Genomic DNA, 27313 nt, shown 5'->3' with positions numbered 1-27313 from the left:
CATACATCTATTTTATACGTTATATATGAGTATATAATGGTTTATAAAACAATAATTAAATTACTTTTGATGTTTATAAAATATATTCATTTGTTTCACAATAATAAAACAAGGAGCTAATGATAATTTATTATTCATTAATCTATTTCAAATAAGTAACTTGATGGAATAATGTAAGATTTATATTCTATCAATTATTTTTTAATTAGTCTGTGATATAAAAAAAAAGACAGTCGATGTCATTACCTACTCAAAATGATTTCAACACAATAGACTGAATGTATTTTATAAATTGTTTTATGGATAATTTTAATATCCTGACTTCCGAATTGTTTTGTTTTTTTTTCCATAGGTAACCTGTTGATATCAAAAGAAAAGTTGAGGTTGTGGCATTTGGGGATAGAGGAGAGGATAAATAATAAAAATCAGAAACCCAATGATATTATTAAATCTATTTCTTAAATTCTCTACATAAATTGTTTAATCGAGGAAAATATACATCTAGTACGATTAAAATCAACAAATATAAAGTCTTGTGGGTACTTTTTGGGCAAGATCTATAATGATAATAATAATATAGGTAAAACACATACAAATCTGTCATTTTTTCTTTATGAAAAAATATTGTTGAAAAACGTGAATGTTCTTTTTTTTCTGGTTAAATTTAACATCGAAAAATAGATATGGATATGCTTTGTGAAAAGAAAATCAGTAGAAATCCGATAATTTTTAACAATGTCCAGTGGTATGGGGCGTCGAGTCGCCTGGTGGAAGCGTCACATTCAAAAACATGAAGAAACAGTGATACCAAAGTACAATCACATTTAGAATAAGATTCAAAGGCAATTTAATATCATGGCAAGAAACCGTCCAGATGACTTAATTCGATTACAGGAAATTAGTAAGCTTAAGCGCTCTTTTTTTTTCCAACAAAACAAAAAGAAACAAAGGTACTTTGATCTTATGGTTGAGTACATAACAAAAAATAAACAAAATATAGAGTAAAAATAGGCAATAAAACGTGAACTGAAATTAACCGGTGATTAACAAAGGAGATATTTTGTACTGTACTGAAACAAAATCCGGAGGAAACAAGGAACTGTCAAAAAACTCGCTATATACAAAATATACATCCATAAAAAAATATCCGACCAGTAAAACTAAAGTAATAATATCAAAGAAAACGGTATGTCGATGAATATACCTAGACTAGACCAACTATCTACTAATGGGAATAAATGGGATCACAAACTAACGTTGGAAATATCGACGAAAATATATAGGGAGGCCAGGCACCACTGGGCACTCTCTTCTCCATCAATCGCTACGTATCTGAGAGCGGATTCACATTGAACACTTCGAACATCAAAGGACACCGATCTTAGACGGCGGCTTCAAGAATGAGTCGAAGCCGAGGGTATACCGTGCGTAACCGAGTTCTCCAGCACCACGTCGAGTTCGTCCAGCGGCCACAAGATCTGGGTGAGGAACGTCAGCAGGCCCCGCTCCCGCAGGAACGAGTTCTCTTCGTACATCTCCTGCGTCACGCGGCAGACGGCCATCGGTCCCAGCATTCTGTGCAACAGGTGTTCCCTGAAAATCGATACGGTCACAATTCTGGATATATTAGCAGGTTCCTGCGCTTACCTCACGCCTAAACAAATAAACAGCTGAAACTTGCCGTCTTTCCCGAGGTTCTTGCTGGAATGCTTGATCTCATCGATCAGGTGACAGTAGCATCGCCACACGGCCACCGTCTCCTGGTGGTTCCGTTCCAGGCTGGCGGTCTTATTGCCTGACATTTCGTCGATCAGCTCCTGCTCGAACTGGTCCCTGACCCGCACTGTAACCAAGCGGTCGGTAATATCGCCGCGACATCGGTTTAAATAATCTCACCGAAATAGTCCCAGAGATAGTTCTTCCCCATAAACATCCGGGCGGACTTGAAACCCAACAGGAATATGTTCTCGAGGCAGTGAACGAGGCCCTCCTCGCTGCAGAGCAAGGCGGCCAGGGTGGTGTGACGCTCGGAGCTCCGGGTGTACTTCCATTTCACTATGTTGTTCACGCAATCCCCTAAAAAACACCAAATCCTCAACACCAATCCACAAAAACAAAGTGGGAGTGACTGTTAGCGATGTCTTACTAATGCATAGTAGATGAGAAACGATGAAGCCACACCAATCAGAAACAAATCCGAACCGCCACCCGTTGAAGGAGAATTAGGTGCTGTATACTTACTGTACGGAGGCCCGACAGTGTTGAGTATCTATATGCGTTTGTTCTGATACTAACCCAGCATGCACTGCAACTCTGACACCTTGAATTCCTGCTTGGGTGGGGGGGCCGGCGAGCGGGACCTGGGGGTGCTCCTGCCCAAACTACCGATCTGTCTGGTCTCCTCCTCGTCTTTTCTCAGCGACAATAGACTACCCACCAACAGTCTCTCGGTGGATCCATCATCGATGCCTCGACCCAACCATCTTCCGCAAGTAAATCTGAAACAAGCAGGATTGATGATTGTTATAAGGGCTCATAATACAAATTCATGCTAGTGAATTCATCTAAAGTACCGTCAAACATTCACTAAGTAAATAAGTCCACGTATGGATCTTTTTTTTTAAGTAAGGAATTTGATATTTAGAACATATTTAAGGATAACTCAACCAGTATTAAAAGGTCAAAATATATCTATAGGCTTCATTCACAACAGACCAAAAGTGGTTGCTACTGCATGAAGACAATATGCTGGAACACCATCTTTCTACTGGACGGCGAAAATGAGGTTGATGCACTAGATTGTCCATCACAGTCGCTGGATGCAAATCTCATACAAAATGTGTGGTATGTGAATGAAGTTGAAGCTTTGAGGAAAAATGATCTGTACTTCATTTGTAACATCACTTGCTTTTGCAGTGTACGCTATAGCCAAAACGTCAATATATCTATCAAAATTGGAATAACCATAGAAAACAAAACAATGTGTTTTAGTACTGAGAATTTTTTCAATGGCCAGGATCAATTCAAAGTTCAAAAATTATAAAATTGTACAAATGAGCACCGTATCCAGTTATTCATTAACCAGTAAATCTGAAGTAAATAGGATTGAAAATTAATAATTATTATTGGATTACAATAATTAAGTTATCTTTAACAATTGAAGAACACTATATTGGAATCATAGGCATCAAAAGAAGCATATAAAAAACAGAAAAGATTTGAATGAAATGTTTTGTAGAATGCATCATCTAACCCAAGTCACGTATCCATATGAATTTTGTGATCTTGTCCCACCTTGATCAAAATTAAAACAAAGGTAATTTTTTTAATTGCAAAATTAAAAAAAAAATAAAATTGGGTACTGATCAAGTAACTGAAGAAAACAATGAAGTTATGATTTCATTAATAAGTAAATCTAAAATAAATAGGATTGGCAAACTTGAACATCTGAAGAAATCAAAATAATCATAAAAATTATGGCGTAATTGAATATCAAGCAACAAATTCTCCGAAGAAACCATATAAATTAAGAGACACAATAAGAACTAGGAAAACATTAAACGTCTTATTTTACGGTATCCCCCATACAGTCCAAATATTTCGTCTCGTCATGAACTTTGTGTTTTTTTTTACTTTTTCTTATACTTAACGTAGGTGAGAGTCTAACCTGTAAGTGTGTCCAGTAATATCATTTCGCACTAAAATATAATCCACCATAAATTTGGAGTACAGCCCAGAATTGTCATGGCCTATCCTCAGAGTGGTCAGCACCCCGATGTTTCGATGCCTGTACTCGAAACTGTACGTGTTCTTCGGCACCGCTATCTTCTGGGTCTCCGACAGCGTACCCGACAGCACCACCCAAACGTTGGCCGAAGTGTACGCCCCCTTCTTGTTGGTCACTATCACGATCCGATACGGTATCACGGTGGTCGGGTAGGTGCTGGTGAAGCAGAAATAATCGACTGCGTTGAGAGAGAGCAAGTGATAGAGGAACTGTTCCTTCTCCTCCTCGCAGCGCAAGAAGGCCGACCTCTTGTACAGCTCCTTGAGGATGTGCTGGTCCATCAGCAGGGTGCGGAAGTGTCGGGAGAGCTGTTTCTTCTCGAGCGACAGCCGGACCCAGGCCCTGGCGAAGCCGATGCCGGTCTTCACGTCGGGCATGGAATGCACGCTAGTGATGTCGAAGAATATGGTGTTGGGCAGGTCGGGAAGTTCGGATTTGCCGCCGGGACTAGGCCAGCTTTCTAAACTAGTCGTTAGTCGAGATACATCTGAAAAAATATTGTTTTTAGAACGTGTTTTGAGGGAACTACGAGTTTTATTTACCCGCAGCCAAGTAGTTATTGTCCTTTTTGTTCATGTCTTGGTATTTTTCCTGATAGGCGAGTAGGTGAGACCAGAGAGCCGACTTGCCTCGTTTCTTTTGCAGGCCGTGCGACCACACGCGTTCCAGGAAATCGCAGAGAGCCGCCACCAGAGTGTTTTCCTCCACGGCGCCGAAACTATCGGACGAGGGGTTACTGGAAAGGGTCACTCCTTCCGCGCCCAACTTAGCCAATAACATCCTCTTCGTCTTGGCTTTACAATCCTACAGGAACATCGGGTTAGTGGGGACTTTCCATGCCTACCTCGACGTACTTACCCCCAACAGTTTCTCGACGAATGTCCAGTTGGCTTGAGCCAACAGCGCCGGGGACACGTCCTGCTTGTTCTGGGTCTTCGTGTTCTTGTCCATCGTGGGGATTGGAGGTTTCCCGAACGTGTAGCCCTTCTTCAACTCCCTGGCCCTCGGTATGCTCCCCTTGTTCACCACTGGGGTCTTGTTCAGAGCGTCCTTGTCCAGCAGCTGAAACTGTCGACTGATATTCGGCCGGATGTTCATGATCTCCCTCGGCAGGGGCGACTCGAAGTCGGGATGGTAGAACCGTCTCTCCAACAGCTTTTGCGTGTCGTGGACGACGGTACAGGGCTCGTAGTTCACGGACCGAAGCACGTTCTCGCCGCCGTACCGTTGCCTGAGGAACTTTATCCTGTTGTCGAAGATGAGAAGGTTGTTGTCCAGTTCTCCCCACTGCGACAGGATCTTGTTATCAATCAAGGTGGCGAACATCTGGGATTCGAGGAACCTCCACAAGAACAGACGGTCCTGTTCCGGCTGATCAGATAAGAAGGAGGCTTTGTCGAAGTTCTGCATCTCGTCTCTATTATTAAACCAGTCTTCTTTATTCTGAAATAAAAACCGCGGGTTACGGTAAGGCGAGACGGGGTTCCAGTGAACTCACATGATTTGTGGGGAATATCACAAAGTTTTCGTACGATTGGAATATGTGCACGAAGCGATTGAGGAACGTCTCCCTGATCGCGTTGTTGAACCTCATGTCCTCCAGGTAACTGTCCGCGGGTTCCTCGTTCTTGTCTAACGCCACGCCGGTTCTGCGCACTATATCGGCAATCCTCTGCAGGGCTTCGGTTCTGGCCGATCCCGGGGGCGACGGCGGTCTATCACAGTCAAGAGCGTTATGTATAGAAAGCTTTCTTTGGTTTTGGGGTCTGCCGGGTAGGGTGCAGCTGCGCGGAGTCGAGTCCTAGCGTCAGGGAGGACCGTGATGATGCTACGGGAGCGAACGCGCGTCTCTACTTACCCATATATTCCTGGAATTGTCCGAATTCGGCACGTGGATCCCATACTTGTCCAGCAGGGCGGCCACCTCCGTGACGAACTCCTTCAGATGCGGGAACACGGGCAACTCCTCGGGCAGTTGGACCTTGCACTTGTCGATGTCCACGTAACACAGGCTGGCCTCGGAAGCCACTTTTATGGTTTCCGATGACGCGTACAATCCTACGGGAATAAAACAATTTGAAATACCCACTGAAAATATTGAGATAGTTTATGCGCATCCACCATATCAACGATAATTTTCAATAACAAACACATTACTTTCTTAAGGTTATGGTGTATTCAAATAGTATCGGACATCAAAACAATTAATTGTGAAATGCATCTAATTTAATTGCGAGTTTATGGCTACAAATTTCAAGGGCTGAAATAATAAGAGCTCCTCCACCATATTAACGGTAATATTCAATAACATTTTTTTAATAAACTAAACTTAAAAGAAGTCACTAATTCGTCTAGATTAAATACACAATCTAGTGGCATCCAACATTTTCATGAAGCAACTAATTGTGATCCATCTACAAATTTAATTAATAATTTAAAATGGCTGTTGAAATTATCTATGCGCCTTCACCATATTAACGAAAATTTTCTATAAAAAATACGTTGCTTTGTCAAGGTTACGTATCCAAATAGCATCAAACATAATAAAATAATTTGCTGTAAATACCTCTAGAGGAATTGGGAGAGTTTAAAGTGCTGGTATAATAGAAGCGCTTCCACCATATACAAAATAATTTAAAAAAATACACATATTACTTCGTTACGGTTACTCAAATAATATTATACGTTTTAATAAAATAATGCCTTCTAATAAGTGTATTTGTCGAATGCCAATACAAAATGTTGAAATATTTAGGCGCCTTCGCCATATCGACGCTAAATTACAAATAACAAATACTTTAGTATTAAAAACAAATAAAAAACAAATACTTTAGTGTGTCAAGGTTGTGTCACTTGAATAACGTCCAAACATTTAATTAAACAATTTGTTCTCACTGTACGTGATATAAACAATCGATTAGGCGTGATAAATTACCATTTTAAACGCCGAGGATGAAGCGATTAATTGGAAACATTCTAAATTACTTGATTAACACTTATTTTTTGTAATCCCATATAGCTCGAATTACAAAGACGCCGACTACGACCAGTATAGAGTGATTTTTCCAACAATTTCGTGTGGAGTTTGCAATATGAAAGATTTACCGACTGTTGGATTGAATCACTCTATATAAAGGTATAAAGACGCCGACTATTATACAGGATGATTCCCGCAATTGCTTTGTGTATGGCATAAATGCCGATTTGACTAAACACAGCCGTAAATTTATTCTTTTATTGTCCTTTTTAATGCTTACCCATCAAGAATGGCACAGGTGCATCTAAGAAATGATGTAACTCGGCTGGTAGTATGGGGACGTACACGTGAGGCCAGGTAAAAGGGAACAACAGCGACGTCATCCCCTCAGCTACCACCATCAGTTTTTGGCAATCTGTAACAAGCGGCGGTTAAGACATTTTTGCCACATAAATACAGTACGTGAGAGTACCAGAACTTCTCAATAATATCTGGTTCTCCAACAGAAGGCAAGTGAATAGCTGCACGATGATATCGACGTTGATCCAGCTGAACATCAGCCTCAAGGAATAGTCCAGGTGGGGTAGCTCCAGGGGCGGGGCGGGGTTCTGTAAGATAGCGTTCGTGGGGGGTAGGTGGGGGTCGGAAGGCGGCAGATGGATCAGGATGCTTTTCCCCGACACCGGTAACTCAATCTGAATTCAACACCACAAGCCAATTAGGACTGACACTGTTTATTACCTACAAATCATTCTCGCTCCTTTGCTGACATTGTATGAAGTAAATCACAAGAAAAATCACAAAGCCAAAGCACATAACAAGGAACAGATACATTTTAACGACGAAACAGAAGCAATCTGCTCGAAAAAAGTATAACCTTAAATAGAGGTTATTCAGTTTTCTGTGGGCTTATCTGTTAGCGTGCAAAATAACAAAAACAACTTTTGATATAGTTAAACGAAATATTTACCTCATATAAGAGATTAAAAACATAACTCTCTAATGTAAGACAATTTATTGAGGTAGATTTTCTAGGGGCGCATCTGTAATAAACAATAATAAATATGTTAATATATGTAGTCAAGAAGGAAATTAATTTTTTACCTGTATAAATTCTCTAAAAATGTTTTAGCTGCCTGAACATAGGCAATGCGGCATATGATACCAATACTTTTAGACACAAACAGCTTATCTTTGATAATATCATAGTATGTCAAAGCGGCACCATTGGGATTCTGAGTATTTAATTTAAAATGCCTGGGCAATGAACGTGAATGAGGTCCTTGATTTTGAATTTGTTGCACAGGCCTATTCTTCGAACCGCTAGACAACTCTGTAATATACATAGCCTACAAAACAAGCATACTTCAACATATATTTTGTTCTACACAAAATCAAGTTACCTGTAAAGTCTGCATTGCTGTGCATATATCCCTGTTACGTACTTCCTCATAGAAAATTAGACTGAAGCCATAAAACCTCTTGCCATCTTCCCTTGTGATCAGAAAGGAGTGAAAAGTTGGAGCCTGAGTTACTGAATGTTTTTGTGTCCTGAACCTTAATCCGCTTGGTAAAGCTAACTGATTAAACAATCAAAAATTAACACAAAAATACAGAAACTATTTTGACTCTTACCATGCAAACAGCTGATTCATCAAATGGATTTGCCTTGTTATTTTCCGGATAGTGCGCTAAAACTTTACACTTGTAAGACCTTTCTAATGGAGATACATGGAGATTATCTGAAAAACATTTTCATTCAATCTGGTTAACATATTGTTCACAATGCAACAAAAATAAATTATATGTTACTTACTCAGTACGTTATTATGGTCAACAAAATCGACGTTGTTAAACATTATTTTTCGACTTACCTGAGTATTTATCTGGTTCCAAACCTGAGTTGATATCTAATCCACAAATTACAAAATAATCAGCGAATTTTGCCATTTTGTATCGTGATTTTGTTAAGGCTGCGAAGTAATTGATTTTTTTAATCCTAATTCAGTTTAAACACTCTCTATCGTCGACATTTCCTTAAGGAATTTCAAATAACAAGCCATATTTACGCTCTAATTTCTATTATTTTTTCATTTAAGATTTTCCTCTTAATTTGACATTGACTTTCTCCAGTCTCTTTTGTGTTTACTTTATCTACCGTACAATTTGTCTATTGTCAAAGTGGATTGACGGGGAGTGAACGTTAGAAAACTAGAAGGGTTGCATAAAGTCGGTAGTAGATGGCGCGACATTTACGAATTTAGATCAAATTTTTTATTAATTATGAAAGAAAGTGTACCAGATTGCGTTTACGAATATTTCTCATTTACTTGTCATGATACAGCTCATGTAATACTTGTAATAATGTAATTATTTAATAAATTATACCCTACTTATAGGCAACAATTTCATCTTGCAATAGAGTTAACTGTACTTATCTTTTAATTGCACCTTTAATTAAGTGCAATTCTGAAATATGTTATTTGCAGATACGAAATAGGACAAAGGACCGAGAGGTCATCGAATTGCACGCTTGAGGAAAGGTGTCTCAAGTGGTGACTGAGTAGAACTTGCCTTACTGCTGTTGGAGCCGGCGCATTTTACACCGGAGTATCTTTTTTCCAGTCTAGCGAGTCTTCTCAATAAAACGGCCGTACTTGCGGCGAGAGTTTTCCGGTTATCAACAGTTAATAAAGATCGGCGAATAACACGCGACACATTTCGGTAATTTACGACTGTACTGACATTTCGATGCGTTTTTGTTATTCGAGTGCGTCGAAGTGATGCAGTGACAATTTGGCAATAGCACAGTGTCATAACTGACAGATAAACAGGTGACTTATTTTTTGTTTTGTGAAATTGGAATAAATACCTTGTATGGTCGACATTATTTCATAATAGTAATTAACTCGCGTAAAGCGAGGTTTAATTTATAGGTCGTTCACATTCGATCGTCGGTACTTTACGCTGAAATTTAAAAATACTCGGGCTAATACATTAGTTTTATAGAGCCACTGCGACTTGAAAGTAAAACAAGTGCATTGGCCTGTATAAATAAATGCATATCTATCAGGAAATCGTGGGATGGATAGTTTCATGAGAACTCTAAACGTAAACAGAGCGTTGTAAACGAATGTATTTTTAATTTGTTGACGATTGGTCAATTTTATGTTTTTTTAGGTGTCAACAAATTTTATCCGTCTTATTTTAACTTTATATTTATTTTAAATCCAAACACACTATCAAATTACAATTTTATTACAGTTTATTAAATTTTAATCCTCGTTGAACCCTTTTTTTCCGACCAATGAAACATGAAGTTACGACAAACATAAATATTTTGTTTATATTCCGAGGATAATTTCCATCGGTCGTCGTCAGGTACGGACACGCAAAAAACGCACGGCTGACTTGATTGCATTTAACGGTCGTAGTCGACGCAATCTATGACATCGGGGTGATAGTTGACACAGGCACTATCCAGTAGGCCGTAGACATTGATATCGGACCATTTCCAGTTGAGACAACCGTCTTTCGCGCAAACGATGTAGTACGGGACGGAGGTGTTGAGTACGGTACCGCGTATGTTATCGAAGACCAAATCCTGGATCGGTATGTTGTTTCTCGGCTCGGCGCCGTTGCCTGGAGACAGAGTGTTGGTGTAGTTTTGTTCTATGGCTATTCCTTTTTCATAGCTGCCTAAAAAAAACCGACCGGTGGTTATTTTTCTAACTTTTACGTGAAGTGATTTTTTACAGTGGGTTGTTCACCGTATATGGCAAGGTAATCTTAATTTTTTATTATATTATTGGAGTGAAAAAGTAATAAGCATTTTTTGAAAATAGTATTTGGCATTTCTTGACGTATATATCTTGTTTTCTGTTCATCGGTACTTAATGTTCAGTTTTAAGAGGATATTTGACCGCAATCTGTGACGTAGACCATGGAAAATGTTTTCGGGATAAGGGGTTTTGTTAACGGCTATTACCGATCATGAATATGTTGCGGTAGGTGACGTTTTTGATGATCCCCTCGCCGGCGTCTATGTGGGTCTTGATGTGGATTCCGTCCATTGCGTCTATGATGATTGAGTCTTCTATGACCACGTCCGTGAGGGTGTTTGTTTCGAATGAGTCGTTACTGAAGCCGACCGATAGACTCAGGCCGTGGCTTCCATGACATAGGAGATTGGAGACCAAAATATTCGAACCTATCGGACAGATAGCGTTAATAAATTTCGTATATTCGGTTTCTTTTGTGTTAGGATTATAAGTAATGGCACAAAGGCCATGAAGTAAGAAAAAATGTATAAAGTAATAAAATACAAGCAAATAATGTTTTTTTTAACATAATAGTATTTTATTCATATATTTTTTCTCTGAAATAAGATTCACTAAAGAGCAGTAAAAGTTTTGAGTGATCAACATTAGAAGCTCAAGAAGAATTATACTAGCTTTGGAGGAATTAATCCTTATTTTTTTGATTAGCAAAATAATATGACTTGGTCGTTGACAGTTCATCGATGTTAAAAAGGGTGCAGGTCATTTGTCCATTTTAGTTATTAAATATTATTCATTTTGTATAATGTACTTTAGTTTTTAATATTATCTGAATGACTTAGAACCATTCTTCGGGTTTAATTTCGAGAGACTTTGTGTTCAAGTCAGAAATACAGTCCAAAATTATTTTCAAATATAAATTGATATGTTTCTTAGGATAATTGGTTGTTTTCTTGGAATATATTTGTTTATTGATGTTCAAGTGTTATGGCTGATATATTTTTGAATGTTTCTTCCATGAAATGACCTTGCGTGATTCAGTGCCTTAGATTTTAGGGCTAGGTTTAGCTTTTCCAAATTGGCAATCATGGACAATGATGGACATAGTGTGTTCTTGTACTCTATTAATCGTTTTTTGATGAAAATTACCCTAGTTATTGGTATTACCAGATTTGTAGTGCTATACTAGCATTTCTATCTCAAAAATTATGATGTGACATGTATTCCTTTTGTGCCTTCATGTTTTTTAGAATGGCAGAACTTTGATTGACTTTTATTTGAACGAAAATGTGCCTTGTGACTTTTGACCATTAAAATATCGGTTTTAGATATACATTTTTAGTATTTGTCAAGGTTTTTGTAGTTGAACATGCTGATAAAAAAAAATCTCTTTGTACCTGAGTTCAACGCTACGCAATCATCCTGATTGTAGATTTTCGAATTCTTGATGGTGATATTGTGGGATAACTCCACTCCGAAGCCGTCCGTGTTGTGACCCTCGTGGTTATACGGAGCGACGCCCTGCAATTTGTTGCGTGAGGTATTCCGGAGGTTTTACCGACCGTTACGACAGAACTTACGATGGCTCCATCGGCGTTATCGATGAGGAAGTCGGTGAAGACCACGTTGGTGGAGTTGGTCAGGTGGATGGCGTGCATAGGAGCGTGGTAGATGTGGATATCGCGGAAGACGGCGTTGCTCACCTCGATCCACATGAACCTAGGCTTCAGGGTGCCCCAACTACCCAGCCCGTCCCAGTAGAGTTCCCCCAGTCCGTTCAGGACGTGTCCTGGGTTTATCAGTCGATAAAAACCGACGATTATTCAACAGTAACCTTACCTGGTTCTCCCCGGATGGTAATATCGTCTCCAGCTACCTTCATCAATGGCCCACTCCAATTTTCAAACCCGAACGTGGTGTTTCCAACAAAGGTCAGCGTCGCTCCGTCTCGCAGGCTCAGTTCCAGGGTGACGCCAGCGGGAACCTGCAGGTTATTTATGATAAGGTCCTGGCAGGAAGCCGTGGCGGTCTCCACATCGTCGTATTCGGTCACCACGCAGGAATCGGACGCTAACGCGTGACCCAAACACAAAATCAGCAGCAAAACTATCGACATATCGACGACAGATGAAAACGACTGACTGGGAATTTGGATTTTATATAACTGATACGCGTCAATGTATCCGATACAATGGCAAAATCACGTTTGAGTGGCGAGTTGACGAACGTAATTGTGGCTCGTCGAGTATTTCGGAAACTCGGATTTTATCGCATTCACCGTATTTTTATTAATAAAAAAATAAATATCGTTTCGAATTTATATCGGTATGAAAATGTTGATGCAGCATAACTATTAATTATTGTGTCAATGTCGTGCAATACGTAACCGCGGTTTAATGGATACGTTAGTGTTTTCTTTTCGAATTACGAAATATATCCCCCCTAGCTCATTGCGGATTATATATATTTCTTTTCATCGAGTTTTGTTTGCACAAGTTGTAGGAACATAATACAAAAATGAATATTTTTTTTACACGTGTTGCAGCTGGAATTTTTTTCGCGATGTTATTGCAGAAGTCTACCTTGTAATCTCTTTATTACCATTCTTTTCCTACAAAACAAATATTTTTCGGTTATTGCTCATATCGATCTAAAAAACACGCAGGTGTCATTATTATTTAAATAATAAACGTTTAATAAAAGAAACGATTAATAGGTGTACCTATATATATATAATGAACTAAACAATTATTTCAACAGCAATAATTATTTCTTGGAAGGAAAATAATCTGCAAATTTGGTTAGCTTTAATTGGAATTTAACATTGTTTTCGATTGGTTGACCCCGTAATTTACGCAAGTCTAATTCTGGACCCATCATGGCGTACGCATAAGAATTTAAATTCGCAACGTTGCCACTTCCTGCAAGTTTCAGTTCAATGAGACTCAACAAAAGCAAGGAATGCAATTCCAATGCTATATTCTTTTAGTTTCATATTATCCTTCATTTATTATGATTAACATGAATTCTTCTTTCTTTAAACTAGGGTAGGTATCCAGATACTAAGATTGGGGTTTATGTAACAACACACATCCTGTATTTTTGACCACATTTACCCATGCTTCAACAGTCGTAGCGTCATTTTAATGCTTTGTACCTGTGGATTATATGAATCTTTATGAGTCAATAAATCTAGTTTTCCCAAATCGCCACTGTTTAAATCATCTCGAGTTTCATCCAATATAGCCTCTATTAGAATTTTAGTAGTTAGTTTTGCATCATATTTTTATATAAGGACGTTAATATGTCATATGTCTGATCATATTAAAAGTGTTATAGTAACTTTTTTCACGATATTCGCAAATCGATGATTTATCCATTACTGCCTACTATGTATAATCAAAATATGAACAGTACAAAAAATGTACAAAAGGCCGGTGTGGTTCCTCGGATTCTACTTCATTTATTAGGCTCTAATTATTCTCCGTTTCTTAACACAACGGATAGTAAAAAGTAATTTTGTTTTTTAGTGTTTTTCAAAGAGATTTTATTCATATAAATTTCAAATACCTATCAATTATATATATGCCGTTTTGACGGCTAAACTTGTGTCACATTTTTGGTAAAATTACAATTCTGGTATTGTAGAACTTCAGAGATTTCTGGGACAAAAGTCTGAAACAGCTGATCTTCAAAAATTTCTATTGATTGATTGCTTTCCTATTGATTAATTTTGATAGTTTTTGATGGCCTACTTCATTGTCACTGTCGACAGTATACGGTGGAATTGATGGTTTGACAAGTTTTAATACGCCCAGAAAGCACAATTCGCTAATGATCATCACTATTAACATTACTCCTTTCTGAATAACTTTTGACTGAGCAATCAAATGACGCCATAGTTATGTTTAGATTATTCTGTGGACTGTTTCCTCTAAAACGCACTATACTATGGCTTGATTGAAAAAGTATTATTTTAGTTATAGTTTAAATAGTATTGCGAAATTCGCTTTATAAAAAAATCCCTAGTATTTTTCTTTCTCATTCTACTAATCAGTTTTACTCTAGTTAAAAAGAGACATAATGAATTCTGTCCGAACATGTAACCAAATCGGTCTATGAAGTTCGATTGTAATGTAATGATGTAAATGTAAATATAATAAAACAACTTTAACCTACAAACTATAGTGGCTGTTTTATTAACTGTAGTTTAAATCCTTCAATAAATATGCATTAGATGTAGTATAATGTTCAAATAAATTATATTTTATAACGTTATTTTTGTTTAATTATTTTACTTACATAGGCATTTTGTTGTCACAGTCAAAATAAACATAAACTTTAAACTTAAATTTGATGCGGCAACGTTGCATTATAAATTTTGATGACCTTCATTGGCCGTTTTTTTTTTTGGAAAGACTGTACGATACTTTGGATCCCGTTGTTTCCTTACAGCTTTATTTACTATATTTTTTAATCTCCCTTCGTTTTTTAATACGTTAGGCATGATGAAGCATTTGAATGACACTTCAAGGACTAACGCGATTCGTAACACTCACGGCTATCTTGATTTTTGAAAAAGACCCAAACAACCGTTTTGAACACAATATCGGCGTAAAAAACTGAAATACGTCCGTTTTTTGCACTAATTTAACCGATTTATCAAAACTAATTTGTTCCCGGCGTGAGATAACGAAAACAAACACAATAATAAAGCTCAGGTGTACGATAATTTGGCCAGTAATTTCACTCCTCGTTTCACATCCTGCTGTGAATGTTGTTTTTTTAAAGGAAACAATTGGGTTTCAATTAAATATTTTTTCTGGCGTTACTATAGTAACCGTTTTGTGTGACAGCGTGTTTGGAATATTGATACATCTTTGGTGGAATATTTTTTAGATCTAATTTTACTTATCTGACGTATTAGAACAGGCCATCGAGTACAGCTGATATTCATCTCGCGGATTATTTCGTTATCTAGTCCTCCTGATTAAGTAAATAATATCCCATTCAATTTAAATGATGTAATTGATTCAGAAATCTATATACTATCAACGCTTATATAATAAATACGGTTCATAGACGTTTTTCGATGGGCTTAAGCAGGTAATTGGTGGGATAAACTCCGGGGAGCGATCTTTTCCTTCTCCTTCCGTTGACCACCCCCAGCTGGAGCAGCACCGGGTTGGAGGAGGTGATGGCTGCGGCGCCGAGTATCGCCAGGCCGGCCAGGGGGATTAGGATTTTCTTCAGGGCGAAGACCTAGAGTTTTTGGTGTGAATTCGTCTGGGTGTATTTGGTGGTCGGGCTTTTTCGTTACCTTATGGAGTCCGCTTTCATGTTCGCCCAGTTCTTGGACGTAGTGGGGTTCTATGTAGCCGGTCGGTGATTCGTAGGGATATCCATAGCTGGGCCCGTAGACGTTCGGTCTATATTTGTCGATGTGGGATTCGTATCTGTCGTCGTAGTTATCTGTGAAAAAAATAAATGATGATTTTTTGTTCAAAATTGGCTATATTCATCAACGTAATCTCCTTTGAGAGCCACGCAATCAATACAGCGCCGCTCAAACATTTCAATACCACTTTTGTACAACGATTTATCTTTCGCCTCAAAATAGGCCTCGGTTCCAGCGATGAGCTCTTCATTCGAGCGAAATTTCTTGCCGGTAAGGATATTTTGAAGCCCGCGAACAACCAGTAGTCGCTGGGAGCCAAATCTGACGAATACGGTGGATGTGAGAGCAAATCGACGTTCAATTCATGTAGTTCTGCCAATGTTTTGATTGACTTGTGATACGGTGCGTTATCTTGATGAAACAACATTTTTTTCTCTGCCTTATGCCTCCAATAACATTATATAATATTCACTGTTCATGATATTTCTCTTCTAAAAATATTCGATGAATATTACACCACGCACATCCGAAATAACCTTTCCAACCGATTGTCAATAAATTTGTAATTGAACAGTTCAATTACACTATTCAGTGATTTTTTGGATGTGTAATGGTAACTGGTAATATTTATATCCATGATAAGTTTTCCACGGTTAATAAATTATAATATTCTTACATTCTAACATTACCCACCAGAATGTCCAAAACTGCTCGGACCAGAAGCGATATATCCATAACTGTCGTAACCTTCACCAGAACCATAACCTACAAATATGAATTCCGATGTCGTAAACATTTTATAGCGGGTTTTCTGAACGTACCAGAAGGGTAAGGGGGACCAGGTCGACTCTCGCTATAGTATCGGTTACTCGAGCCTCCTCTATTCCAAAGATGGCGTCTTCTGCTTTCGGCCGTCTTCTCGCCATTGTCCGGCGACGGGTCTTGTTTGATTGTGGCTCCTCTTTTGTCCTTGTCGCTAAGTAATGCCTAAATAATGAACAAATTGTCTTTCTCAGTAAATTGTCTTTGACAGGCTCATTTGTTTACGTGTTCGAACTAATCGACCATCATTGTGTCTCTTTTTAACTAGAATAAAATGAGAAGGAAAATATTGTCTGATTTTTAAACGAATTTACAAATTTCGACAGGCAATACAGTAAACGTATGTCTTTGGATATACTATAGTTTACGGTGAAAGATGTTTATCTTCTTCCACATTGTGTTATACTTCATGTACGATATATTTTCAACAACAATAGTAAAAAATTGACTGACCTTTGGAGTGGCACTAACAGTGATTGCTAGTTTTCCATTTTCTAGCGTTTAGATTTTAAATAACCAAAATATAGTTTACGGTTTATGATATTTAGCTTCTTCTTCGCCGTGACAGAGATGAAGTTTGATTCATTAGCAGCAACAATGGTAAAAACATTGAAGTTTGCAGTGACATTGAAATATATCGCTAAGTTTTCTTTTGTATAGTGTTTAGAAATAACTATAAAATAGCTTACGGTTTATGGTATTTAACTTCTTCACTGTATTAAGGATGCCGAACGATTCATTAACAACAATATTGTTAAAAGAACTGACTGACATTTGCTGAAATATTGACAATTATTGCTAAGTTTTCTCTTGTATAGTGTTTAGATTTGAAATAACTATAAAATAGCTTACGGTTTATGCTATTTAACTTCTTCACTGTGTCAAGGATGGCGAACGATTCATTAGCAACAAAAATGGTAAAAGCACTGACTGACATTTGCTGAGATATTGACAATTATTGCTAAGTTTTCTCTTGTATAGTGTTTAGATTTGAAATAACTATAAAATAGCTTACGGTTTATGCTATTTAACTTCTTCACTGTGTTAAGGATGGCGAACGATTCAATAGCAACAACAATGGTAAAAGCACTGACTGACATTTGCTGAGATTTTGAAAATTATTGCTAAATTTTCTCTTGTATAGTGTTTAGATTTGAAATAACTTTAAAATAGCTTACGGTTTATGGTATTTAACTTCTTCACTGTATTAAGGATGCCGAACGATTCATTAACAACAATATTGTTAAAAGAACTGACTGACATTTGCTGAGATATTGAAAATTATTGCTAAATTTTCTCTTGTATAGTGTTTAGATTTGAAATAACTATAAAATAGCTTAGGGTTTATGCTATTTAACTTCTTCACTGTGTTAAGGATGGCGAACGATTCAATAGCAACAACAATGGTAAAAGCACTGACTGACATTTGCTGAGATTTTGAAAATTATTGCTAAATTTTCTCTTGTATAGTGTTTAGATTTGAAATAACTATAAAATAGCTTACGGTTTATGCTATTTAACTTCTTCACTGTGTCAAGGATGGCGAACGATTCAATAGCAACAACAGTGGTAAAAGCACTGACTGACATTTGCTGAGATATTGACAATTATTGCTAAGTTTTCTCTTGTATAGTGTTTAGATTTGAAATAACTATAAAATAGCTTAGGGTTTATGCTATTTAACTTCTTCACTGTGTTAAGGATGGCGAACGATTCAATAGCAACAACAATGGTAAAAGCACTGACTGACATTTGCTGAGATATTGACAATTATTGCTAAGTTTTCTCTTGTATAGTGTTTAGATTTGAAATAACTATAAAATAGCTTACGGTTTATGCTATTTAACTTCTTCACTGTGTCAAGGATGGCGAACGATTCAATAGCAACAACAGTGGTAAAAGCACTGACTGACATTTGCTGAGATATTGACAATTATTGCTAAGTTTTCTCTTGTATAGTGTTTAGATTTGAAATAACTATAAAATAGCTTACGGTTTATGATATTTACCTTCTTCTCCACTGTGTTAGATATGGCGTACGACTCACTAATAACAATAACAACAACAAGCACTCGTATACCGTTTAGATGCTTCATGGTGTGCTTCCGAGTAACTAATGACCAGTAATAATTGTCCCCCGAAACGTTTCAGTTTTATATGACCTGGATGTGCAAATCTTTCGACGATTTTATTGTCCTCCACTTTTCCTGCTAGATCGTCGCTCGTTCTTTGTACGGCGGCATTTTTTTCTATTATATATCGGCAACGAGGCGTGATACCGAGGCCTTCCAGCTTATTTGCGGCCAATTTTCCCGTTCTTTGCCAGTTTAAGAGTCATTTTCCGTTCGGCCGTGCGACGATTTTGGGAAAGCGACGAGAGGGTGGGACTCTTCTCTCGGGATAAGTGGCCCTCTGTTTCTTTTTTTTTTATCGTGTCGTTGTTTTTTTTTTGTTAATTTCGGTTTCTTCAAGTCGGTTTCCGTGAATGTGGAGTTATATCTAGGACTTGTAGAGTTTTTTTTTATTTGAAGCTTTATTGTGAAAAATCGCTACAATGTATTTTATTCAAAATATTGTCCATTGTCTATTGTCTTTCAGGCAGTTTACGGATTCCATCTCGATGAACGATGTATCTTTGGAGAATTCCCACGAGTTGACCCATTTTTGCTGCTGCACAGATAGGGCACATATGTCGTTGCAAGTAATAATCAGAAGGGGCATGGTCTGGAGCATATGTCGGGTAGCACTTTCCATTTTAATATTTCTAAGTATGTTTTCACCGGTTTTGCAATATGTGGTTGAGCGTTGTCTCGATGAAGAATAATATTGTCATGTCTGTGCTCGTATTCCGGATGTTTTTCGTGTAGTGTTAGACTTAAATGCATTAATTATACCATATCAAGCTGATCCCACTAAATACAGAATCTTAGCTTGGAGCCATGGATGTTGTCATTTTTTTGCTTTAAATTTTCGTAATGGATACCTTTCGTCACCATTAGCCATACGATGCAAAAAACTTATTCGATTTTGCTGAAATGCTGCCGTTGAGGCAGTATTTCAGACATGATCAAGCTACCAAAGCAAATATCCAAGCTATTGGATTATTCTTATGTCCTCCAAGCGATTGGAAATAGTTTCTTGCGTTACTCCTGACAATTTCGTGTATTCTTCTTGAGTTTTACTTCAAATACATGTTACTACGTTTTTGGTCGTCCAGAACGCTCTTTGTCTTCGGTGTCAAAATCACTACTCTAACTACTAAAATATCGAAATCACTATTGACATGTTGAAATCGATGAAGCATGGTTGCTATAAACTCCACAGTAATATCGGTTTTCATAATAGATTACTACGTATGTCAAAGCCAAACTGAACTAAAACTCAGAGTTTATGCGGCAACATTGCAATGTTTCGACTAAATTACTAAAAAAACTTTGAATGGATTATATTTAGTAATTTTTATTCAAGGAAGGCATACTATAGCGCATAGTCAAGGTTACAGCCTATAGAAGATTCTAGATATGCAGGCAGTTATTTGTTTAGTCAATTAAAAGTTATATTAGGTTAAGTTATCAAAATGTATATTAGGAAAATTGGTAAATTAGAGCCGGTTGTCTTAGATAAAGCCTCATTCCATGTCTAGCTTTATTTTTGAGAAGTCAGAAATCAATATGATATCAGAAGCTTCTCAGTGTCGTTCAATTATCATGGCGGATTGCCGCGTATGTTAGTTTTGTTTTATTAAACTGAATTTACTGCTTAGTAAACTAGAGCTGTTTGTCTTGGATAAACCCTTATTCCCTGGTTACCTATTTTTTTAATAAGTTAAATAACAATTTTGTATTAGGAACTGAATTTTTTCAAGCATATATGTGTATACATTTTTTCTAAATATAATTTGAAAATATTATTAATTGATATTTGAATGAATATGTTAAAATATCTACATTCTGACGAACAAAAGTCTTTTTCAGCATCGATTACCAAAATCGCGATAAATTAGAGCTGTTTGTCTTGGATGAATTCTCATCCCATGGCTAACTATTTTTTTAATAAGTCAAAAATCAATCTGCTATTAGAAACTCTTCGTTGCCATCCAATTATCATGACGGATTGCTGTTTTTCTTAGTTTTATCTCATTAAATCTCGCGAATTAAGAATTAATTGACAGTTTGATATGAGATTTCTCGTGGAATGACCAGATTATAGAAGATGAAGGTAATTTGAAACGAATTTTGGTCCTCGATGGAACAAAAAGCTCTTCGGTTTTTCTCTGCGCGTTTGTATTTCCTCTTTATATACATGGCATTAATATTCATCATTCCAGAAACCCGAAACTGTCAGGAAAAAGAGTACGGGCCTTAAAAGCGTCGCGCGTATTCTGATACGACTCCGAATCCCCCCCGGGCATGATGGCTTTTTCTTTCATTGCCCGCGCGTATCGTCCCCGAGGCCCCCCTCAAGCGTTATATTCCACGCGTATATGGTCGTCACTATTTAGGACTACTGCGAAGAGAACGACCGAGGGGGGTGAAAATTTGATTCCAAACGCTTATTTTTTTTTGAACATTTGGACCTGATTTTCCTCCATGTGGGCGGGGGGAGACGTTATTGCTTCAGGGGTCGGGGATAACGATCATCTTCCTTGTTGTTTTGCCCGTTCTCGGTAACCTGGACGTTAACGATGGCTTTTTATTTTGCAGGATGTCGAGTTTCATACAGTTCAGGAGGGCGAGGAGGTCCTCGACGTCCAGCCTTTACATGCAGGTAGGTTTTGAATTCATTCTATTAATTTTAGAAGATATTTTAAGAAAAATATCGCTTTTTGTATTTTTATTTGCCGATTTTTTCGAAATGGGACTACATAATTTTCAAGAAAATGGAAACATTTTGTGTTGATCGTTCGATTCTATGCGTCTTACCCATCTTTCAGGCGATTTATCCCAAAATAAACTATCTGTCCTTCGAGCAAAACCTTTAATCAAGCCATTTTTCAACTTCGTCAAATATAGTGCGATGCTCTGCAATCGCGTGTCCCATTGATACAAAAAGTTGATAGTCGAGCGGGGCAAGGTCTGGAGTGTACGGCTGGTGTGGTGAAATGTCCCATCCAAGAGCTTTGAAGGCTTCCTTGGCCGGTTTTGATTTATGAGACGGCGCGATACCGTGCTGTAAAATCGCTTTTCCGAGTCTTCGAGCTAAAGTTAGTTTTTTTTTATTCAACATAATTCCCTTCAAGCGTGATACATTGATTATAGCGACCCTCCAACTTTTCGATACCATTTTTGTAGTACGATTTGTCCTTTGCTTCAAAATAGGCGTCAGTTTCGCCGATGACCGCTTCATTCGACGAAAATTTCTTCCCAGCGAGCATTCCTTTGAGATCTGAGAACAGGAAATAGTCGCTGGGGGCCAGATCTGGAAAATACGGTGGGTGAGGAAGTAATTCGAAGCCCAATTCATGGATTTTTGTCATCGTTTTCACTGGCCTGTGAGACGGTGCATTGTCTTGGTGAAGCAGCACTTTCTTTTTCTTCAAATGCGGCCGCTTTTCGGCGATTTCGTCCTTCAAACGGTCCAATAACGCTATGTAATAGTCGCTGTTGATAGTCCTTTCTTTTTCAAGGAAGTCATCGAAAATTATTCCATGCGCATCCCAAAATACAGACGCCATAACCTTGCCAGCCGACTGTTGCGTTTTCCCACGCTTTGGAGTGGGTTCATCGTGTGCAGTCCACTCGGATGACTGTCAATTGGACTTCGGACTGAAATGATGGAGCAATGTTTCATCCATTGTCACATACCGACGCAAAAACTCGGGTTTATTACGCTTGAACATCTTCAAACACTGCTTCGAATCATCAACTCGTCATTGTTTTTGGTCAAAAGTGAGTTTGCGCGGCACCCACTTTACACAGAGCTTTCTCATACCTAAATATTCGCGAATGATATGATGTACTCGTTGAGTTGATATCTTCAGAGTGTCTGCTATTTCATTTAATTTCAATTTACGGTCATTCAAAATCATTTCGTGGGTTTCTTTAATGTTTTCGTCGGTAACAAGCTCTTTTGGGCGTCCACAGCGTTCACCGTCTTCGGTGCTCACTTCACCACGTCGAAACTTAGCATACCAATCCTTGATGGTTGATTTTCCTGGGGCAGTGTCCGGACACTCGGCATCAAGTCAAGTTTTTGCTTCAACTGTATTTTTTCCGTTCGAAAAACAATATTTTATCAACATGCGAAAATTCCTTTTTATCCATTTTTTTCACAATAGCAAAAGTTGCTTCACCCAAAATGCTATAATTTACAAACTAATGCTCCGACAGCAGTTGACGATTGAGCTTAACTAAAAAACATCAGGCCGGGGATTTTTAAACATGTTTGTTCATTTATCCATGGTATTCGCCCTTGTTCTGTTAAAAAAATACTTTTTGCTCGACTCAAAATATCGTCTCTAGCTCTTGATGATCCACCAACATGTGTGATAATGTCAATTAGGACATTTTTGTTGTCTGTTTCGCAGCAACACTGCATACCATTATCCATGATGGTTGCGACTAGTCTTCCAACCGCCCTCTCTCGGCCCCCACTCCATCTAGCGAACATGATAATAATCCGAACCGCGTTCATAACTCACGCACATTAATCTAGCCGGAATGGACGCGTCTACTAATCGCGACGCATCAGACCACACATAGTTCCATTCCTGGCCCATTACGACGGCCCCCGCGGGCGATAGGGGGGTGAAGGTCCGCAGCCGCCCTCCGTAATTATGCCCCGATGGCCGCCACTTGCGGTTTCGACTGCATTTAATGTAAATGCCTGGAATTTTATGGGGCCATCGAAACGTCCGCCCGTTTCGACGCCGAATTGCTGCCGGTGGTGGCGTGCGGGTGTCGCCATACGATAAGGTGCGGGAATAGTGGGACGGTAATTTTTTTTCCTATTTTTTTGCGCCTGATATTTGGTGATTTTTAGTATATGGTGGATGTGCCAGTCCACATGTCATCTGTCATTTCCATATTTAAGTTCATAACATCTTGTATCTTGCAAAATTTTTCATAATTCCTGTAATTTTCATTAACTTACAATTACTTGTACGGAAATGACAGCAAAAATATTGAAAATGGCAAAAAATCGTAAATTTTCACGACTATATGTATGGAAAAAGTGCTAAAATTTTGAATCTCTCGGATAAAGCTAAAACTCTCAAAATATATGTATTTTGGGGCGAAAATAACGAAAATCCATGTTAAATTCCCTTAGAATTTATAGTTTCTAACATATGTAACATAAACTGAAATCCACTCATTTTTTGAAAATACGCTTATCGTTGTATAACTTAAAAACTGAACGTTAATGAGAAATTATTATACCACCATTCGATTCGGCGTTAAATTCTTCATAATTCCTGTAATTTTCATTAACTTGCAATTACTTGTACGGAAATGACAACAACAATATTGAAAATGGCAAAAAATCGTAAATTTTCACGACTATATGTATGGAAAAAGTGCCAAAATTTTTCATCTCTCCGATAAAGCTAAAACTCTCAAAATACATGTATTTTGGGGTGAAAATAACGAAAATCCATGTTAAATTCCCTTAGAATTTATAGTTTTTAACATATGTGACATAAACAGAAATCCACTCATTTTTTGAAAATACGCTTATCATTGTATATCTTAAAAACTGAACGTTAATGAGAAATTATTATACCACCATTCGATTCGGCGTTAAATTCTTCATAATTCCTGTAATTTTCATTAACTTGCAATTACTTGTACGGAAATGACAACAACAATATTGAAAATGGCAAAAAATCGTAAATTTTCACGACTATATGTATGGAAAAAGTGCCAAAATTTTTCATCTCTCCGATAAAGCTAAAACTCTCAGAATACATGTATTTTGGGGTGAAAATAACGAAAATCCATGTTAAATTCCCTTAGAATTTATAGTTTTTAACATATGTGACATAAACAGAAATCCACTCATTTATTGAAAATACGCTTATCATTGTATATCTTAAAAACTGAACGTTAATGAGAAATTATTATACCACCATTCGATTCGGCGTTAAATTCTTCATAATTCCTGTAATTTTCATTAACTTGCAATTACTTGTACGGAAATGACAACAACAATATTGAAAATGGCAAAAAATCGTAAATTTTCACGACTATATGTATGGAAAAAGTGCCAAAATTTTTCATCTCTCCGATAAAGCTAAAACTCTCAGAATACATGTATTTTGGGGTGAAAATAACGAAAATCCATGTTAAATTCCTTTAGAATTTATAGTTTTTAACATATGTGACATAAACTGAAATCCACTCATTTTTTGAAAATACGCTTATCGTTGTATAACTTAAAAACTGAACGTTCATTAGAAATTATTATACCACCATTCGATTCGGCGTTAAATTCTTCATAATTCCTGTAATTTTCATTAACTTGCAATTACTTGTACGGAAATGACAACAACAATATTGAAAATGGCAAAAAATCGTAAATTTTCACGACTATATGTATGGAAAAAGTGCCAAAATTTTTCATCTCTCCGATAAAGCTAAAACTCTCAGAATACATGTATTTTGGGGTGAAAATAACGAAAATCCACGTTAAATTACTGTAGATATTATAATTTTTAAGATATGTGACATAAACTGAAATCCACTCATTTTTTGAAAATACGCTTATCGTTGTATAACTTAAAAACTGAACGTTCATTAGAAATTATTATACCACCATTCGATTCGGCGTTAAATTCTTCATAATTCCTGTAATTTTCATTAACTTGCAATTACTTGTACGGAAATGACAACAACAATATTGAAAATGGCAAAAAATCGTAAATTTTCACGACTATATGTATGGAAAAAGTGCCAAAATTTTTCATCTCTCCGATAAAGCTAAAACTCTCAGAATACATGTATTTTGGGGTGAAAATAACGAAAATCCATGTTAAATTCCTTTAGAATTTATAGTTTTTAACATATGTGACATAAACTGAAATCCACTCATTTTTTGAAAATACGCTTATCGTTGTATAACTTAAAAACTGAACGTTCATTAGAAATTATTATACCACCATTCGATTCGGTGTAAAATTCTTCATAATTCCTGTCATTTTCATTAACTTGCAATTACTTGTACGGAAATGACAACAACAATATTGAAAATGGCAAAAAATCGTAAATTTTCACGACTATATGTATGGAAAAAGTGCCAAAATTTTTCATCTCTCCGATAAAGCTAAAACTCTCAAAATACATGTATTTTGGGGAGAAAATAACGAAAATCCATGTTAAATTCCTTTAGAATTTATAGTTTTTAACATATGTGACATAAACTGAAATCCACTCATTTTTTGAAAATACGCTTATCGTTGTATAACTTAAAAACTGAACGTTCATTAGAAATTATTATACCACCATTCGATTCGGTGTAAAATTCTTCATAATTCCTGTAATTTTCATTAACTTGCAATTACTTGTACGGAAATGACAGCAATAATATTGAAAATGGCAAAAAATCGTAAATTTTCACGACTATATGTATGGAAAAAGTGCCAAAATTTTTCATCTCTCCGATAAAGCTAAAACTCTCAAAATACATGTATTTTGGGGAGAAAATAACGAAAATCCATGTTAAATTCCCTTAGAATTTATAGTTTTTAACATATGTGACATAAACAGAAATCCACTCATTTATTGAAAATACGCTTATCATTGTATAACTTAAAAACTGAACGTTAATGAGAAATTATTATACCACCATTCGATTCGGCGTTAAATTCTTCATAATTCCTGTAATTTTCATTAACTTGCAATTACTTGTACGGAAATGACAGCAATAATATTGAAAATGGCAAAAAATCGTAAATTTTCACGACTATATGTATGGAAAAAGTGCCAAAATTTTTCATCTCTCCGATAAAGCTAAAACTCTCAAAATACATGTATTTTGGGGAGAAAATAACGAAAATCCATGTTAAATTCCCTTAGAATTTATAGTTTTTAACATATGTGACATAAACAGAAATCCACTCATTTATTGAAAATACGCTTATCATTGTATAACTTAAAAACTGAACGTTAATGAGAAATTATTATACCACCATTCGATTCGGTGTAAAATTCTTCATAATTCCTGTCATTTTCATTAACTTGCAATTACTTGTACGGAAATGACAACAACAATATTGAAAATGGCAAAAAATCGTAAATTTTCACGACTATATGTATGGAAAAAGTGCCAAAATTTTTCATCTCTCCGATAAAGCTAAAACTCTCAAAATACATGTATTTTGGGGTGAAAATAACGAAAATCCATGTTAAATTCCCTTAGAATTTATAGTTTCTAACATATGTAACATAAACTGAAATCCACTCATTTTTTGAAAATACGCTTATCGTTGTATAACTTAAAAACTGAACGTTCATTAGAAATTATTATACCACCATTCGATTCGGTGTAAAATTCTTCATAATTCCTGTAATTTTCATTAACTTGCAATTACTTGTACGGAAATGACAGCAATA

General features: G+C 36.9%; 3 protein-coding genes and 1 long non-coding RNA gene across 6 annotated transcripts in view; 1 reads left to right on the top strand and 3 right to left on the bottom strand.

Moving 5' to 3' along the window:
- Positions 1-432: 432 nt before the first annotated feature.
- Positions 433-8920, bottom strand: pns (DENN domain containing pinstripe). Of its 2 annotated transcripts, none has more exons than XM_076417988.1 (16): positions 8639-8920; positions 8400-8506; positions 8168-8344; positions 7869-8113; positions 7735-7807; positions 7237-7459; positions 7045-7179; positions 5646-5845; positions 5286-5588; positions 4646-5230; positions 4330-4591; positions 3668-4274; positions 2296-2498; positions 1897-2076; positions 1648-1843; positions 433-1593 (listed from the first exon to the last, which is right to left on the bottom strand). In XM_076417988.1, exons 1-16 carry the CDS (start codon positions 8712-8714, stop codon positions 1395-1397), a joined length of 3771 nt encoding a protein of 1256 aa, XP_076274103.1. In that variant the 5' UTR covers positions 8715-8920; the 3' UTR covers positions 433-1394. The 2 variants fall into 2 exon arrangements, with proteins under 2 accessions (XP_076274103.1, XP_076274104.1); XM_076417989.1 differs by having other exon boundaries at positions 7869-8097; positions 8639-8911.
- A 1046-nt stretch (positions 8921-9966) lies between these two features.
- LOC143205028 (uncharacterized) lies at positions 9967-12811 on the bottom strand. The gene is made up of 5 exons (XM_076418020.1): positions 12383-12811; positions 12124-12332; positions 11941-12064; positions 10753-10974; positions 9967-10463 (listed from the first exon to the last, which is right to left on the bottom strand). Exons 1-5 carry the CDS (start codon positions 12657-12659, stop codon positions 10186-10188), a joined length of 1110 nt encoding a protein of 369 aa, XP_076274135.1. The 5' UTR covers positions 12660-12811; the 3' UTR covers positions 9967-10185.
- Positions 10409-27313, top strand: part of LOC143205041 (uncharacterized) — a 27435-nt gene continuing 10530 nt past the window's right edge. For both annotated transcript variants that reach the window (XR_013007721.1, XR_013007722.1), the window contains exons 1-2: positions 10409-10547; positions 21467-21530. This is a non-coding gene — a long non-coding RNA (uncharacterized LOC143205041). The remainder of the gene's footprint in view (positions 10548-21466; positions 21531-27313) is intronic.
- On the bottom strand, positions 15553-18901 carry LOC143205033 (uncharacterized). Its single transcript, XM_076418028.1, has 5 exons — positions 18773-18901; positions 16763-16928; positions 16635-16706; positions 15864-16015; positions 15553-15805 (listed from the first exon to the last, which is right to left on the bottom strand). The coding sequence occupies exons 1-5, from the start codon at positions 18857-18859 to the stop codon at positions 15620-15622; spliced, it is 663 nt and encodes a 220-aa protein (XP_076274143.1). The 5' UTR covers positions 18860-18901; the 3' UTR covers positions 15553-15619.

The sequence above is a fragment of the Rhynchophorus ferrugineus genome, unplaced genomic scaffold (genome assembly GCF_030347505.1).
Source record: "Rhynchophorus ferrugineus isolate W39M unplaced genomic scaffold, kcgeb_rfMv2 rfM11, whole genome shotgun sequence".
NCBI classification, from domain to species: domain Eukaryota; kingdom Metazoa; phylum Arthropoda; class Insecta; order Coleoptera; family Curculionidae; genus Rhynchophorus; species Rhynchophorus ferrugineus.
This window is presented reverse-complemented; position numbering and strand designations above follow the sequence as displayed.